General features: G+C 37.9%; 1 protein-coding gene across 9 annotated transcripts in view; it reads right to left on the reverse strand.

Annotated features, from left to right (window-relative positions):
* The window catches only part of HEPH (hephaestin), a 153910-nt gene that overhangs the window by 121546 nt on the left and 14051 nt on the right, over positions 1–18313 (reverse strand). For 8 of the 9 annotated variants that reach the window (XM_087427476.1, XM_087427477.1, XM_004439902.3 and 5 more), the window contains one exon: positions 7654–7785. In XM_087427476.1, coding sequence (XP_087283602.1) covers positions 7654–7785 — 132 coding nt within the window. The remainder of the gene's footprint in view (positions 1–7653; positions 7786–18313) is intronic. The other variant, XM_087427471.1, reaches the window with a different exon arrangement.

Genomic DNA, 18313 nt, shown 5'->3' on the forward strand with positions numbered 1-18313 from the left:
ATGGGCCCTCCCTCTCAGTTACTGTTGATGGAACTCCAAATTGATGTGACTGCAAATTTTCCCAGAGAGAAATTTGGACATAGGTATCAAAAATTTTATTTTGAGTGCTCTCTCACATAGCAATTCCACATATTAAAAATATATTCTGGGTGACGTCAGCATCATGGTGGAGTGAGGTTTCCCGTGAACTCTTTCTCTGACAAGATACAACAAAAGGAACAGTCACAGACCAACTACAGAATCCCAGACAGTGAAAAGCTAGAGCGGAAAGATCCACACTGCGGCACATCTGAGAGTGGAACGTGCTGGGCCCCCGGAGGAAGTGGGGAGAGGTAAGGAGAACTCTTCTCCCTCCCCATCAGATCAGTGATCCCGGTCCGTGTGGCTCCCAGAGAGGGGGGAGGGGGGACCCCTGGCGGGGAAACCGTAGCTCTTCGGACTCTCTCAGCTAGTGGGAAACTCCCACACAGAGGACTCAGAAGAGCCACAGGGCTACCATCAACATCTGAGCACCCCAGAGAGGGGATAAAAGGGGCAAACGAGAAGCCTCCCACATCAGGGACCCAGAGGGCAAAAGAGAGAGCTCCCCCCTCCCCGCAAGCCGGACCCTGCAGCTCAACAGACCAGACCAGACCTAGCGATCCACGGCAGACCAGACCAAGAGATCCGCGACAGACCAGACCAAGCGATCCGCGGCAGACCTGATCAAACGACCGGACCCGTCGATCTCAGCGGGAAAAACAAAAAAAAACAAAACACAACTGCAGATCACAGCAGAAAAACAGGGGCAGAGCGCAGGGGGCTTAGACTACACAGCCCTTTACCACCAGACAGTGGCGGCAGGTGGAAATTGCAACCAGAGATTTCCAGGATGAGGAAAAACAAAACCAACAAAGGAACCACAATGCAAAAATATATGAAATTACCAGACCAGAAACAAAATGACAAGCACCCAGAAATCAATCCCAAAGACACAGAAATCCATAATCTAAATGACAGAGATTTCAAAATAGCTATCATAAAAACACTCAATGAAATACGAGACAACACAGACAAACAATTCAACGAGATTAGGAGTTTCTTCACAAAAGAGATTGAAATCATAAAGAAAAACCAATCAGTGCTGATGGAGATGAAGAACACAATGGAGGAGATAAAGGAGAATCTGGAATCTTTAAAGAACAGAGTTGACAATATGGAGGAAAGAATTAGCACTTTAGAGGATAAGAATACAGATATACTCCAGATGGAAGAGGAGAGAGAACTAAGACTAAAAAGAAATGAAGGAAGTCTCCAAGAAATATCTGACACTATTAGGAAATGTAACATAAGATTTATAGGAATTCCTGAGGGACAAGAGAGGGAAAGAGGAACAGAGAGCCTATTAAGGTAAATAATAGCTGAGAATTTCCCAAATCTGGGGAAGGAGCAGGAAACACCAGTAAGTGAAGCCAACAGGACACCTATATATATTAACAGACAAAGGCCTTCACCACGACACCTAGTGGTAAGGCTAGCCAGGGTCAATGACAAAGAAACAATATTAAGGGCAGCTAGACAAAAACAAAAAATAACGTACAAAGGAACTCCCATCAGGCTCTCAGAGGATTTCTCAACAGAAACTTTAAAGGCTAGAAGAGACTGGAATGATATATTCAAAATACTGAAAGACAAAAACTTTCAGCCAAGAATACTCTATCCAGAAAAAATATCCTTTAAATATGATGGAGAAATAGTAACTCTCCCAGATAAACAAAAGCTAAGGGAGTTCATGGCCACGAGACCCCCACTACAAGAAATACTCAAGAAGGCCCAAGGGCTGAACAAAAGATGAGAAAGGGAACACAAAACTTGGGGCAAGGAGAAAAGTAGGTAGACAAACTCAGAAAAATAGATCTTTACCGGAATAGGATAGCAACCACTTAAATACTAAATTCAAAGATCAAAGGAAGAAACTCACCAAAAATGATTTTAACCTCATCACTGTAAACACACAGCCACAACACAAGATAGAATAAGGTATAACTAGAACAACTTAGAAGGGGAAGAGGAAAGTGATTGAATTGACTTAGTATAAGGAAATAGGAGGCCATCAGATAATGGACTATCTCATACACAAGATTTTTTGCCCAAACCTCAAAGTAACCACTAAACAAATAATCAAAACAAAACCACATCTGATAAACAAAGAGAAAACTAGAAGAGTCATAAGACAGAACAACCAAACTGAATTGGCAGTCCGAAACAAATGGGACAAGAAACAAAGGAAATGCAAAAGAACCAGAAAATAAGTGACAAAACAGCAACATTAAGCCCTCATATATCAATAATTACCCTAAATGTAAATGGATTGAACTCTCCAATCAAAAGATACAGAGTGGCAGGATGGATTAAAAAGCAAGACCCAACAATATGCTGCCTTCAGGAAACACATCTTAGCACTAAAGACAAGCAAAGGCTCAGAGTGAAAGGATGGAGGACAATACTCCAAGCTAATGGCAAACAAAAGAAAGCAGGTGTTGCCATACTCATATCAGACAAAGTAGACTTCAAGATAAAACAGGTTAAGAAAGACAAAGAAGGGAAATATATAATGATAAAAGGGACACTCCATCAAGAAGACATATCACTTATAAATATATATGCACCCAACATAGGAGCACCAATGTACATAAAGCAACTATTAACAAGCCTAAAAGGAGACATCAACAACAACACAATACTAGTAGGGGATCTTAACACCTCACTTACAACAACGGATAGATCATCCAGACAAAAAGTCAATAAAGAAATAGTAGACTTAAATGAAAAACTAGACGAGAAGGACCTAGTAGACATATACAGAGCACTCCATCCAAAAACAGCTGACTACACGTTCTTCACAAGCGCGCATGGAACATTCTCTAGGATAGACCATATGTTGGGAAACAAAGCAAGCCTCAATAAATTTAAGAAGACTGAAATCATAACAAGCATCTTTTCAGACCATAAGGCTATGAAACTGGAAATGAACCATGAAAAAAAACTGGGAAAGTGAGAAAAATGTGGAGATTAAACAACATGCTACTGAACAACCAATGGATCATTGATGAAATTAAAGGAGAAATCAAAAACTATCTGGAAACAAACAAAAATGATAATATGCCATACCAAACCATATGGGATGCAGCAAAAGCGGTCATGAGAGGGAAACTCATAGCGATACAAGCCCACCTTAACAAACAAGAAAAAGCCCAAATAGGCAACCTTAAATTACACCTAACAGAACTAGAAAAAGAAGAACAAACAATGCCCAAAGCCAGCAGAAGGAGAGAAATAATGAAAATCAGAGCAGAAATAAATGATATTGAGACCCAAAAAACAGTAGAAAGGATTAATGAAACAAAGAGTTGGTTCGTCGAGAAGATAAACAAAATTGACAAACCCTTAGCCAGGCTTACTAAGAAAAAAAGAGAAAAGGCTCAAGTAAATAAAATTAGAAATGAAAGAGGAGAAATTACAAAGGATACCACGGAAATACAGAGGATTATAAGAGAATACTATGAGAAATTATATGCCAACAAATTGGACAATCTAGAAGAAATGGATAAATTCTTAGACTTATACAACCTCCCAAAATTGAACCAAGAAGAAATGGAGAATCTGAATAGACCAATAACAAGTAAAGAGATTGAAACAGTAATCAAAAACCTCCAAAAAAATAAAAGTCCAGGACCAGATGGCTTCTCCAGTGAATTTTACCAAACATTCAAAGAAGATTTAATACCCATCCTTCTCAAACTATTCCAAAAAATAGAGGAAGATGGAACACTTCCTAAATCATTCTATGAGGCCAACATCACCCTGATACCAAAACCAGACAAAGGCAATACATTAAAGAAAATTACAGGCCAATATCGCTGATGAACATTGATGCAAAGATCCTCAACAAAATATTGGCAAACCGAATACAACAATACATTAAAAAGATCATAAAACATGATCAAGTGGGATTTATACCAGCGACACAGGGATGGTTCAACATCCGCAAATCAATCAACGTGAAACATCACATCAACAAAACAAAGAATAAAAACCACATGATCATCTCAATAGATGCAGAGAAGGCATTTGACAAGATACAACATCCATTTATGATAAAAACTCTCAATAAAATGGGAATAGAAGGAAAGTACTTCAACATAATAAGGACCATATATGACAAACCCACAGCCAACATCATACTCAACGGGGCAAGACTGAAAGCCATTCCTCTGAGAACAGGAACGAGGCAGGGCTGCCCATTCTCACCACTCCTGTTCAACATAGTACTGGAGGTTTTGGCCAGAGCAATTAGGCAAAAAAAAGGAATAAAAGGAATCCAAATAGGTCACAAAGTAGTGAAACTCTCACTATTTGCAGAGGACATGACTGTATTTATAGAAAACCCTAAACAATTTGTTGGAAAACTATTAGAAACAATCAACAGCTACAGCAAAGTTGCAGGGTACAAAATCAATCTACAAAAATCAGTTGCATTTCTGTATGCTAATAATGAACTAACAGAAAGAGAGCTCAAAAAGATAATACCATTTACAATTGCATCAAAAAGAATAAAATACCTAGGAATAAATCTGACCAAGGAGGTGAAGGACCTATACAATGAGAACTACAAGACATTATTGAAAGAAATCCATGATGACATAAAGAAATGGAAAGATATCCCATGCACATGGATTGGAAGAATAAACATAGTTAAAATGTCTATATTACCTAAAGCAATCTACAGATTCAATGCAATCCCAGTCAGAATCCCAATGACATTCTTCACAGAAATAGAAAAAGAATACTAAAATTTATATCGGGCAACAAAAGACCCCGGATAGCTAAAGAAATGCTAAGAAAAAAGAACAAAGCAGGAGGCATCACAATCCCTGACTTCAAAATATACTACAAAGCTATAGTAATCAAAACAGCATGGTACTGGTACAAAAACAGACACACAGATCAATGGAACAGAATTGAAAGCCCAGAAATAAAACCACACATATACGGACAGCTAATTTTCAACAAAGGTGCTAAGAACATGCAATGGAGAAAGGAAAGTCTCTTCAATAAATGGTGTTGGGAAAACTGGACAGCCACATGCAAAAGAATGAAAGTGGACCATGTGCTATCGCCATTCACAAAAATTAACTCAAAATGCATCAAAGACCTGAAGGTGAGACCTGAAACTATAAAACTCACAGAAGAAAATATAGGCAACACACTATTTGACATTGGTTTTAAAGGAATCTTTTCGGATGACATGCCTACTCAGACTAGGGAAACTAAAGAAAAAATAAACAAGTGGGACTTTATCAGATTAAAGAGCTTTTATAAGACAAATGAAACCAGACTCAAGATGAACAGACAACCAACCAGCTGGGAGAGAATATTTGCAAAACATACATCTGACATGGGGTTGATCTCCATAATATATAAAGAACTCACACAACTGAACAACAAAAAAACAAACAACCCGATCAAAAAATGGGCAGAGGATATGAACAGACACTTCTCCAAGGAAGATATACAGATGGCCAATAGGCACATGAAAACATGCTCAACATCATTAATCATCAGGGAAATGCAAATCAAAACAACACTAAGATACCACCTCATGCCCGTTAGAATGATTATAATCACCAAGACAAAAAACAACAAATGTTGGAGAGGATATGGAGAAACAGGAACCCTCATACACAGCTGGTGGTAATGCAAATTGGTGCAGCCTCTATGGAAAACGGTATGGAGATTCCTCAAAGAATTAAAAATAGAGATGCCCTATGATCCAGCCATCCCACTACTGGGAATCTATCTAACGCACCTGAAATCAACAATCCAAAGAGGCTTATGCACCCCTATGTTCATTGCAGCATTATTCACCATAGCCAAGAAGTGGAAGCAACCTAAGTGTCCCTCGACTGACGATTGGATTAAGAAAACGTGGTATATATATACAATGGAATACTACTCAGCCATAAAAAAAAGACAAAATCGTCCCATTTGCAACAACATGGATGGGCCTGGAGCATATTATAAGTGAAATAAGCCAGAAAGAGAAAGACAAACTCAGTATGATCTCACTCATATGTGGAATATAAACCAACACATGGACAGCGAAAACTGGACTGTGGTTACCAGGGGCAGTGGGGATGGGGGGTGGGCACAAGGGGTGAAGGGAGTCATATATATGGTGATGGATAAACAAAAATGCACAACCCAAAATTTCACAATGTTGGAAACCATTAAAACACAAAATAAAAATCCTCACTTAAAAATGAAAAATAATATATACATATTCTGAAGAAAAAACAATAAAAGTGTGCAAAGAAACATACGCAGGGATATTTGTAGTATAACTTTTAACAGGGTGGTCTAATTTAGGATGGTCACAACTTATATTTTTTTAATTTATTCATTGTTCCTAACTCTTTAAATTTTCAAACATAGAGAAAACTATACAGGATAGTACAATAATTACCCTAACACCTGGCGTTATTAAAGTTTTGCTATCTTTAATTTATCTACGTCTACGTGTATATCTAAACACACACACACAAAGTTTTTGTTTGTTTGATTTTGCTAAATTATTGGGAAGTAAAATGCAAGCATCATGACATTTTACTTCTAAATAAATCAGTAAGCATCTCCTATGTTACCACAATAACATTACCATACCTAAGAAAATACTCTAATATTATCTAACATCTAGTCTATATAAAAATTTCGAATTATCTCCAAAATATCTCTTAAGACTATTTTTTTATAACCAGGATCAGACGAGGTTTGCATGTTGCCTTTGGTGCTGTCTCTTTAATTTTTTTTTTGCCCTGTGGCACTGACTTCTTGAAGAGACTAGACCACTTGCCTTGTAGAACGTACTTTTATTCTAGATTTATCTGTAACTTTGCCCTTTGTGCTTTCAGTATTTTTTGATATTTTTTGCTTAGGATTAGCATGTGTTAATATTATTCTGAGAGAAAACAAGATAATAATTACACAATAATCCCACTTCTAGGATTTTCTCCTGAGACAGTAATCCAAATCAAATGTATGTATTCATTCATTCCAACATGATTTACAATATTCAGAAATAACTTTAAAAAATCCTATGTGTCCAAACAATGGAGGATAAGGTAAATAAATTATGGCAAATCCATGTGATAGAGTATTATATAGTCATTAAAATGTTTATATCATCATAACGGCATGGGAAAATGAACACAATATGATAAATGAAAATAGTATGATACAAAACTTCACAAACCATATGATCACAAGTCTATAAATATATATGTTTTTATAAGCACATAAAAATATTAAAAGGTATATCAAAGTGTAATAGCAGTTTATTTATGAATGTATTTATTTTATAGTTTTCCATATTTTTTGAAATTCTATAATAGATGTTGTTTTTATAGTCAGAATTTATTTAAATATATTTAAAATAAGTTGTCTCTTATTGAGCCCAGCTCTGCCTCACTATAATATAATACATTCATTCAACAACATACACACATGAAATTAATTCTGCCTCCCTCTCTCTCTTTCCCTCCCTTATTTATTTGTCCTCTAAAGCTACCTGCTATTACCTGCAGCCCAAATTAGTTGGAAACACTGTCTGCTCACCATCATTGTACACAGTTCCCTCGTAGTCTTTCTCATAAAAGACCCCATGAGGCTGTATGCTGAATGGCTGGGAGGCACGGTTGTAGAAGGTCACCTGGATGGTGTCACCCACCTCAGCCCGTATTACTGGACCTGGAAAATAGGAAAGACAGATAATGAAAATGAAAACAATGGTAACCAGAGAGGATGGAAAGAAGAAAAGGGAAGGAAAAAAAGGAAAGTGAGAAAGAGAAATCCTTTCTTTGCAATGATAAGAATAATCTCTTCCAAATATATTGCAATTTACAGTTATAACTGTGCTATAAAAAGCACTTTAAAATCCATTATATTATTTTGATCCTCAAACATTATGCTAAGGTATACAGGGCAGGGTATATCTTCATTTTACAGATGAGGAAACTGCAGCTCAGAGAGGTGGAATTGATCTGCCCAAATTCAAATGACCGATTAGGAACAGAGACAGGACCTGAAGCCAGGGTTTTCTTCCATCCCACTGTCAGATCCAATCCCATTTCCTCTACCATTATTGCCCCAGGTCCCATAGCTTCACTTCCTGGTAAGACTCATCTAAATATCTAAGCTTGCCTCAATCTTAAACTACTTCTGAGCAGATGAAATTATTATATCCTCTCTCCAGGCCCTGGACTAGGTGGTCTAGCCATGACTCCTTGACATTTCTTTGCTCCTCTACCCACTACCTCTAACCTAACTTGGGTCCCCTTTGAGACCAGTCAGAAACACCAAGACTATACCTGAGCATTTATGCTAGCTCTAGCCATAGTTCAGAGTTTCTGGCTTGGTTTCTACTCAATTTCCACACCTAATGCTCCACCTCTGCTCAAAGACTTGGAATCAATACCCCACTCATATAATGGATAAAACAACCAGACAGAAGATAAGTAAGGAAATAGAAGACTTAAGCAACACAATAGACCAACTAAATCTAATATATACAGAATACTCTACCCAACGACAACAGAATATATTCTTCTCAAGTGCACATAAAACACTTTTCAGGATAGACCATATATTAAGCCACAAATTGTCTCAATAGATTTAAAAAGATATCATACAAAATATCTCCTCCAACCACAATGGGATGAAGTTAGAAATCAATAACAGTAGGAAAACTGGAAAATTTAAAAAACTGTGGAAATCAAACAACACACTTTCAAACAACTAACGGATCAATGAAGAAATCACAAAAGATTTAAAAATACTTAGAGGCAAATGAAAATGAAAACACAACACACCAAAACATGAGATGCAGTGAAAGAGATGTTAAGGGAGAACTTTATAGCTATAAAACTATATATGTTTTATGTTATATGTTAAAAAAATAAGATCTCAAATCAACAACTTAACGTTACAACTTGAGGAGTTAGAAAAAAAAAAAACTAAACCCAAATCTAGCAAAAAGAAGAAAATAATAAAGATTAGGTTGGAGATAAATGAAACAGAGAATATGAAAAACACTAAGGAAAATCAATGAGTCTACGACCATACCACCCTGAGTGTGCCTGATCTCATCTGATCTTGGAAGCTAAGCAGGGTCAGCCTGTTTAGTACTGGGATGAGATAAAATCAATGAAACCAAAAGTTAGTTCTTTGAAAAGATCAACAAAATTGACAAATCTTTACCTAGATGGACTAAGAAAAAAGAGAGAAAACATAAATTAGTAAAACCAGAAATGAAAGTGGGGAGGAGAGAAGTCAAGATGGCGGCATAAGCAGACTCTGAACTCACCTCCTCCCATGGACACAGCCAATTTACAACTACTCATGGAAAAATTACCCCTGAGACAGAACTGAAAACTGGATAAGAGGAACTCCTGCAACAACGGACAATCTTAACTGAGGTAGAAGAGGCAGAGACTCCCTTCTGGAGAGGAAAAACGCTGCCTTCACAAGCCACCAGCTTCACAGCCGCCCAGGAGCAGCTCATAGGTACACAGCCTCCATGGAGGTGCGGGGCCCTGAGCCAGGGAGCGCCCCTGCTGTGGGCATTTTGTGGACCAAGCACAATAGAGACGAGTGGCATAATATCTGACTGTGCCTGCTACTGAAACATTGGGGAGTACCCCCAGAAAACCCGGTTCACAAAGAAACTAAGACCGGCTCTTAAAGGGCCCATGCGCAAACTCACCCATTTCAGAAAGTGGCCTAAAATCAGCAGAAAGAAAGGTGCACAGTGCTGTGGTGAAAAGAGACTCACCTAATAGGCCCTGAGTGAATCTCCTTGAGGGGTGAGACCTCTCCAGGGACTGGGACATTGGCGGCAGCCATTGTTGTGGCCCGGTGTGGGCTTGCTGACATGGATGCCATTGGAGTTCTCCCTGAGGCCTGCTAGCCCAGGGTCTGCCCCACCCACTAGAGCACCGATTAAATCCAGCTCAGCCAGGCCAGGCAGCCCACACTAGAGACTGGCCCCACCCAACAACAAGCCCTCAGGCAACTTGTGGGCCTGCATAGATTGGTGACTGGATTCTCTGCAGCCTGGCAACTGAGTCTACTTGAGCAGGGCAGGGTGTGCACAAGGAGTGGGTGGAGAGTGTGGGGCGGTGGTGGAGTGTGTGGGGCTCCGGCCTTGGAGAGACTGGGTCCACATCAGGAGGTCGGGGCGCGCACACAGGGCAGGACTGTGTTGACTGTGTGTGTGGACCTGTGGGCGGCAGGGCTTGTCAGCTGCAGAAGACTTGTGCTTCTCAAAGACCCACGTAGGGGGTTTGCCCCACCTTCCAAAGCCTGAAACAATTGGGTGCTCCTGTACCTGAGGCCAGCCCCACCCATCTGCAATCTTCAGAGAGCTGACAAGAGACCTAATAGGCTAGAGGCTTACAGCAACTGTAAGGCCCTGAGCCTAACAACTTGCCACGCTGGGGGCCTACTCACTTAAAAGAAATACTGCAACACAAATGTGGTATTAGAACTTGCAGCCAACTGTGCTGGGGCTCCCCACACCTGATAAAGAGACTGAAGGGACCACAACAACTACAAGCAGCTGAGCATTACAACAGCTGGCCTGGAGCATAACTCGGCCTCCCTGGGTGCCTACAGGGAGAGCAAACAGGCCACAACAGAAGGACACAGGTAGCCCACCTAGGGGTCACCCCTGGAATGTTGAGAACTGAGGGAAGCACACTGGAAGCCTCCTAAGGCATCACTTACATAAGGTCACCTATCCAAGAACAGGAGACATAGCTGACCTACCTAATACATAGACACAAACACAGGGAAAGAGGCAAAATGAGGAGGCAAAGAAATACATTCCAAGTAAGGGAACAGGACAAAACCCCAGAAAAGGAACTAAGTGAAACAGAAATGAGCAACATACACGACAGAGAGTTCAAACTAAGAGTGTTAAGGATGCTTACTGATCTGTGGAGAAGAATAGATGAACTCAGTGAGAATGTCAACAAAGAAATGGAAGATATAAAAAAGAACCAATCAGAAATGAAGAATACAATACTGGAAATGAAAAATTCATTAGAGGGACTCAAAAGTAGAGTAGAGGATACTGAAGAACCAATCTGTGAGCTGGACGAAAGACTAGAAGAAATTACCTAAGCTGAACAGGTAAAAGAGAAAAGAATTAAAAAGAGTGAGGACAGTCTAAGGGACCTCTGGGACAACATCAAGCACACTAACATCCGTGTTATCGGTGTCCCGGAAGAAGTAGAGCGAGACAAGGGGGCAGAGAAACTATTTCAAGAAATAATAGATGAAAACTTCCCTAACCTGAGAAAGGAAACAGACATCCAGGTACAGGAAGCACAGAGAGCCCCAAACAAGATAAATCCAAAGAGGCCCACACCAAGACACATCATAATCAAAATGTCCAGAATTAAAGATAAAGAGAGAATCCTAAAAGCCGCAAGAGAATTTCAAGTTACATACAAAGGAAACCCCATAAGGCTATCAGCTGACTTCTCAGCAGGAACCTTAAAGGCTAGAAGAGAATGTCACGATATATTTAAAGTGCTAAAAGGAAAAAACTTACAGCCAAGAATACTCTACCCAGCAAGGTTATCATTCAAAATGGAAGGAGAGATCAAAAACTTCCCAGACAAGCGAAAATTAAAGGAGTTTGTCACCAAGAAACCAGTGCTACAAGAAATGTTAAAGGGACTGATTTAAGGGGAAAAGAGAAGACCACAAATAGGAAAAATTATCTATTTCCATGATAAGAGGGTAATGGATACAAAAGCACAAAAAAGAGGTTAGATATGATATCAAAAACATAAAAGGAGGGAGGAGGGGAGGTAAAGAGTAGAGCTTTCAGACAGAGGTCAGACTAAAGTGACCATCAATTCTGTATAGAAGAAGAAAGGAACAGAGAAGGACTACTAAAACACTGAGAAAAAAAAGTTAAAAAATGACAATAAGTACATACTTATCGATAGCTACTTTAAACTTCAATGGACTAAATGCTCCAATTAAAAGGCATAGGGTGGCTGACTGGATGAAAAAACAAGACCCATATATATGCTGCATACAAGAGACACACTTCAGACCTAAAGACACTCACAAACTGAAAGTGAAGGGATGGAAAAAGATACTCCACGCAAATGGCAATGAAAAGACAGCTGGGGTAGCAGTACTCATATCAGACAAAATAGACTTTAAAACAAAAACTGTGAAAAGAGACAAAGAAGGGCATTACATAATGATCAAGGGCACAATCTAACAAGAGGATATAACACTTGTAAATATCTACGCACCCAATGTAGGTGCACCTAAATATATAAAGCAATTATTAACAGACATAAAAACAGAATTAGACAGTAACACAATAATAGTAGGGGACTTTAACACTCCATTTACACCAACGGATAGATCATCCAAACAGAAGATCAATAAGGAAACATTGGCCTTAAACGACACACTAGAACAAATGGACCTAGTAGATATATACAGAGCATTCCATCCAAAAACCAAAGAATACACGTTCTTTTCAAATGCACATGGAACATTCTCCAGGATTGATCACATATGAGGCCACAAAACAATTCTCCATAAATTTAAGAAGATTGAAATAATACCAAGCATCTTTTCTGATCACAATGGTATGAAACTAGAAATCAACTATAGGAAGAAAATCAGAAAAAACACAAATACGTGGATATTAAACAAAATGCTACTGAACAACGACTGGGTTAACGAAGAAATCAAAGAAGAAATCAAAAAATACCTGGAGACAAATGAAAATGAAAATACTGCATGCCAGAATTTATGGGATACAGCAAAAGCGGTTCTAAGAGGGAAGTTTATAGCAATACAGGCCTATCTCAACAAACAAGAAAAATCTCAAGTAAACAATCTAACAATGCACCTAAAGGAACTGGAAAAAGAAGAACAAATCAAGCCCAAAATCAGTAGAAGAAGGGAAATAATAAAAATCAGAGCAGAAATAAATGAAATAGAGACCAAAAAACAATAGAAAAATTAATAAAACCAAGAGCTGATTCTTTGAAAAGATTAACAAAATTGACAAACCTTTAGCTAGACTCACCAAGGAAAAAAGAGCGAAGGTGCAAATAAGTAAAATCAGAAATGAAAGAGGAAAGGTTACAACAGGCACCTCAGAAATACAAAAGATTATAAGAGAATAATATGAAAAGCTATATGACAACAAATTCGACAATCTGGTAGCAAGGGATAAATTCTTAGAATCATACAACCTTCCAAAACTGGAACAAGAAGAAGTAGAGAATTTGAATAGACCAATCACCAGTAAGGAGATCGAAACAGTAATCAAAAACCTCCCCAAAAATAAAAGTCAAGGACCAGATGGCTTCCCTGGTGAATTCTACCAAACATTCAAAGAAGACTTAATACCTATCCTTCTCAAACTCTTCCAAAAAATTGATGAGGGGGGAAGCTCCCTAACTCATTCTAGGAAGCCAACATTACCCTGATACAAAAACCAGACAAGGACAACACAAAAAAAGAAAATTACAGGCCAATATCACTGATGAACATCTATGCAAAAATCCTCAACAAAATACTAGCAAATCGCATACAACAATGCATCAAAAAGATTATACACCATGATCAAGTGGGATTTATTCCAGGTATGCAGGGATGGTTTAACATTCGCAAATCAATCAAACTGATACACCACATTAATAAAATGAAGAATAAAAATCACATGATCATCTCAATAGATGCAGAGAAAGCATTTGACAAGATACAGCATCCATATATGATAAAAACTCTGAATAAAACGGGTATAGAAGGAAAGTACCTCAACATAATAAAGACCATATATGAGAAACCCACAGCTAATATCATCCTCAATGTTGAAAAACTGAAAGCTATCCCTCTAAGAACAGGAACCAGACAAGGATGCCCACTGTCACCACTCCTATTTAACATAGTACTGGAAGTCCTAGCCAGAGCAATCGGGCAAGAGAAAGAAATAAAAGGGATCCAAATTGGAAAGGAAGAAGTGAAACTGTCACTATTTGCAGATGACATGATTTTATATATAGAAAACCCTAAAGAATCCACCAGACAACTTTTAGAAGTAATAAACGAATATGGTAAATTTGCAGGATACAAAATCAACATACAAAAATCAGTTGCATTTCTGTACACTAACAACGAAGTAGCAGAAAGAGAAATTAAGAATACCATCCCATTTACAATTGCAACAAAAAGTATAAAATACCTAGGAATAAACTTAACCAAAGAGGTGAAAGATCTGTACACCGAAAACTATAAAACATTTCTGAAAGAAATTGAAGAAGACACAAAGAAATGGAAAGATATTCTGTGCTCTTGGATTGGAAGAATTAACATAGTTAAGATGTCCATACTTCCTAAAGCCATCTATAGATTCAATGCAATCCCTCTCAAAGTTCCAACAAGATTTTTCACAGAAATAGAATAAAGAATCCTAAAATTTATATGGAACAACAAAAGACCCCGAAGAGCTAAAGGAATCCTGAGAAAAAAGAACAAAGCTGGAGGTATCACACTCCCTGATTTCAAAATATACTACAAAGCTATAGTAACCAAAACAGCATGGTACTGGCACAAAAACAGACACACAGATCAATGGAATAGAATCGAAAGCCCAGAAATAAACCCACACATCTATGGACAGCTAATCTTTGACAAAGGATCCAAGAATATACAATGGGGAAAAGAAAGTCTCTTCAACAAATGGTGTTGGGAAAACTGGACAGCCACATGCAAAAAAATGAAAGTAGACCCTTACCTTACACCATACACAAAAATTAACTCCAAATGGATTAAAGACTTGAATGTAAGACCTGAAACTGTGAAACTTCTAGAAGAAAACATAGGAAGTATGCTCTTCGACATCGGTCTTAGCAACATCTTTTCAAACACCATGTCTGTCCGGGCAAGAGAAACAATAGAAAAAATAAACAAATGGGACTACATCAAACTGAAAAGCTTCTGCACAGCAAAGGAAACCATCAACAAAACGAAAAGACAACCTAACAATTGGGAGAAGATATTTGCAAACCATACATCTGATAACGGCTTAATCTCCAAAATATATAAAGAACTCATGCATCTCAACAACAAAAAAACTACCAACCCAATTAAAAAATGGGCAAAAGACCTGAACAGACATTTCTCCAAAGAAGATATACAGATGGCCAACAGACACATGAAAATATGTTCAAAATCACTACGTATCAGGGAAATGCAAATCAAAACTACAATGAGATATCACCTCACGCCCGTCAGAATGGCTATAATGAACAAGACAGGAAACAACATGTGTTGGAGAGGATGTGGAGAGGAGGGAACTCTCATACACTACTGGTGGGAGTGCAAACTGGTGCAGCCACTATGGAAAACAGTATGGAGATTCCTCAAAAAAATCTAGGTTAGGACTACCATATGATCCAGCTATTCCACTCTTGGGCATTTATCCAAAGAACTTGAAAACACCAATTTGTAAAGGTACATGAACCCCTGTGTTCATTGCAGCATTATTCACAATAGCCAAGACTTTTAAGCAACCTAAGTGCCCATCAAGGGACGAATGGATAAAGAAGATGTGGTATATATACACAATGGAATACTACTCAGCCATAAGAAACGATGAAATCCAGCCATTTGTGACAACATGGATGGACATTTAGGGTATAATGCAAAGTGAAATAACTCAGAGGGATAAGGTCAAATACCGTATGATTTCCTTCATTAAGTAGTAGATAATAACAACAATAAACAAACACATAGGGACAGGGATTGGATTTGTGGTTGCAGGGGGGGAGGGGGGGTGAAGGGGATGGTTCGGTACATGTTGTGGTGATGGGTTGTAGTTGGTGTTTTGGTGGTGAACATGATGTAATCTGTGCAGAAGTGGAGGTGTAGTGATGTACACCGGAAATTTTTACAATGTTGTAAACCAATGTTACTGCAATAAACAAAAAATTTTTAAAAAAAAAAGAAAAAAAAAAGAAGTGAAAGTGGGGACATTACTACCTATTTTACAGAAATAAAAATGGTTATAAGATAGTACTATGAACAATTGTATGCCAATGAATTGGATACCCTACATGAAATGGACAAATTCCTAAAACAGAAAACCTACCAAGACTAAATCATAAAGAAACAGAAAATCTGAATAGACCTGTAACTATTAAGGAGATTGAATCAGTAATCATAAATCTCCTAATAAAGAAAAGCCCTGGACCTGATGGTTTCACTGGTAAATTCTACTAAACAGTTAAAGAAGTAATACCAATTCTTCTCAAACTTTTCCAAAAAATTGGAAAGGAGGGAATACTTTCCAACTCATTCTATGAGGCCAGCATTACCCTGTTACCGAAGCCAGACAAATACATTTCAAAAAAGGAAAACTACTCACCAATATCCCTTATGAACATTGATGCAAATTTCCTCAATAAAATACTAGGAAATCTAATTCAGCAGCATATTAAAAGGATTATACACTATGACCAAGTGAGATTTAGTCCTAGAACACAAGGATGTTTCAACATACAAAAGTTGATCGATGTAATACACCATGTTAACAGAATGAAGGAAAAAAACACATGATCATCTATATTGATGCAGAGAAAGCATTTGATAAAATTCAACACCTTTTCATGATAAAAACATTCAAAAAACTAGGAATAGAAGGACACTACCTCAACATAATAAAAGCCATATATGAAAATCCCACAGTGAACATCATACTCAATGGTGAAAATTTAAAATCTTTTCCTCTGAGATTCCTCAGGAACAAGGCAAGGATGCTTGATTTCACCACTTCTATTCAACATACTACTGGAAATTCTAGCCAGAGCAATTAGTCAAGGAAAAGAAATAAAAGACATCCAAATTGGAAAGGAAGATCTCAAATTACCTCTGTTTGCATTGATATGATACTATATGTAGAAAAACCCTAAAGAGTCCACAAAAAAACTGTTAGAGCTAATAAATGAATTCAGCAAAGTAGCAGGATACTAAGTCAACACACAAAAGTCAGTTGTATTTCTATACACTAACAATGAAACAATCTGAAAAATAAATTACAAAAAAATTCATGTGTAATAGCATCAGAAAGAATAAAATACTTAGGATTTATCTTAACCAAGGATGCAAAAGACCTGTACAATGAAAACTACAAAACATTGCTGGAATAAATTAAAGAAGACACAAATAAATGGAAACACATTCCATATTTGTAGATTGGAAGACTCAATATCATTAAAATATTTATACTACCCAATTTAATCTACAGACTCAATAAAATCCCTATAAAATTCTAATGACAATTTTGTAGAATAGAAAAACCTATTCTAAAATTTATATGGAATCTCAACAGAGCCCAAATAGCCAAAACAATTGTGAAAAAGAAGAACAAAACTGGAAGACTCACACTTCTTGATTTCAAAACTTACTATAAGCTACAGTAAACAAAACAAGGTGATACAGGCATAAAGACAGACCCATAGACAAATGGAATAGAATAGAGATCCCAGAAATAAACCCTCACATATATGGGGACGTTCTTTTAAACAATTGGTGCTGGGAAAACTGGATTTCCACATGCCAAAGAATGAAGTTGGAATCTTAACTAACACTATATACAAAAATTAATACCAAATAGATCAAAGATCTAAATGTAAGACCTAAAACAATCCTACACCTATAAGACAACATAGGGGGCCAGCCCCGTAGCTTAGCGGTTAAGTGCACACGCTCCGCTACTGGCAGCCCGGGTTCGGATCCCGGGCACGCACCAACACACCACTTCTCCGGCCATGCTGAGGCCACGTCCCACATACAGCAACTAGAAGGATGTGCAACTATGACATACAATTATCTACTGGGGCTTTAGGGAGAAAAAAAGGAGGAGGATTGGCAATAAATGTTAGCTCAGAGCCAGTCTTCCTCAGCAAAAAGAGGAGGATTAGCATGGATGTTAGCTCAGGGCCGATCTTCCTCACAAAAAAAAAAATAAAATAAACAAAATAAAATGTTAAAAAAATGTTAAGACAACATAGGGCAAAATCGTCACAACGTTGGATTTGGCAATGATTTCTTGGATATGACACCAAAGGCACAGCTAACAAAAGAAAAAAATAGACATAACGGACTTCATGAAAATTTTAAAAATGGGCATAAAAAGACATTATCAACAGAGTAAAAAGGCAACCCACAG

Source organism: Ceratotherium simum, chromosome X (genome assembly GCF_057802395.1).
Source record: "Ceratotherium simum simum isolate JZ-2026a chromosome X, ASM5780239v1, whole genome shotgun sequence".
Lineage (NCBI taxonomy): Eukaryota > Metazoa > Chordata > Mammalia > Perissodactyla > Rhinocerotidae > Ceratotherium > Ceratotherium simum.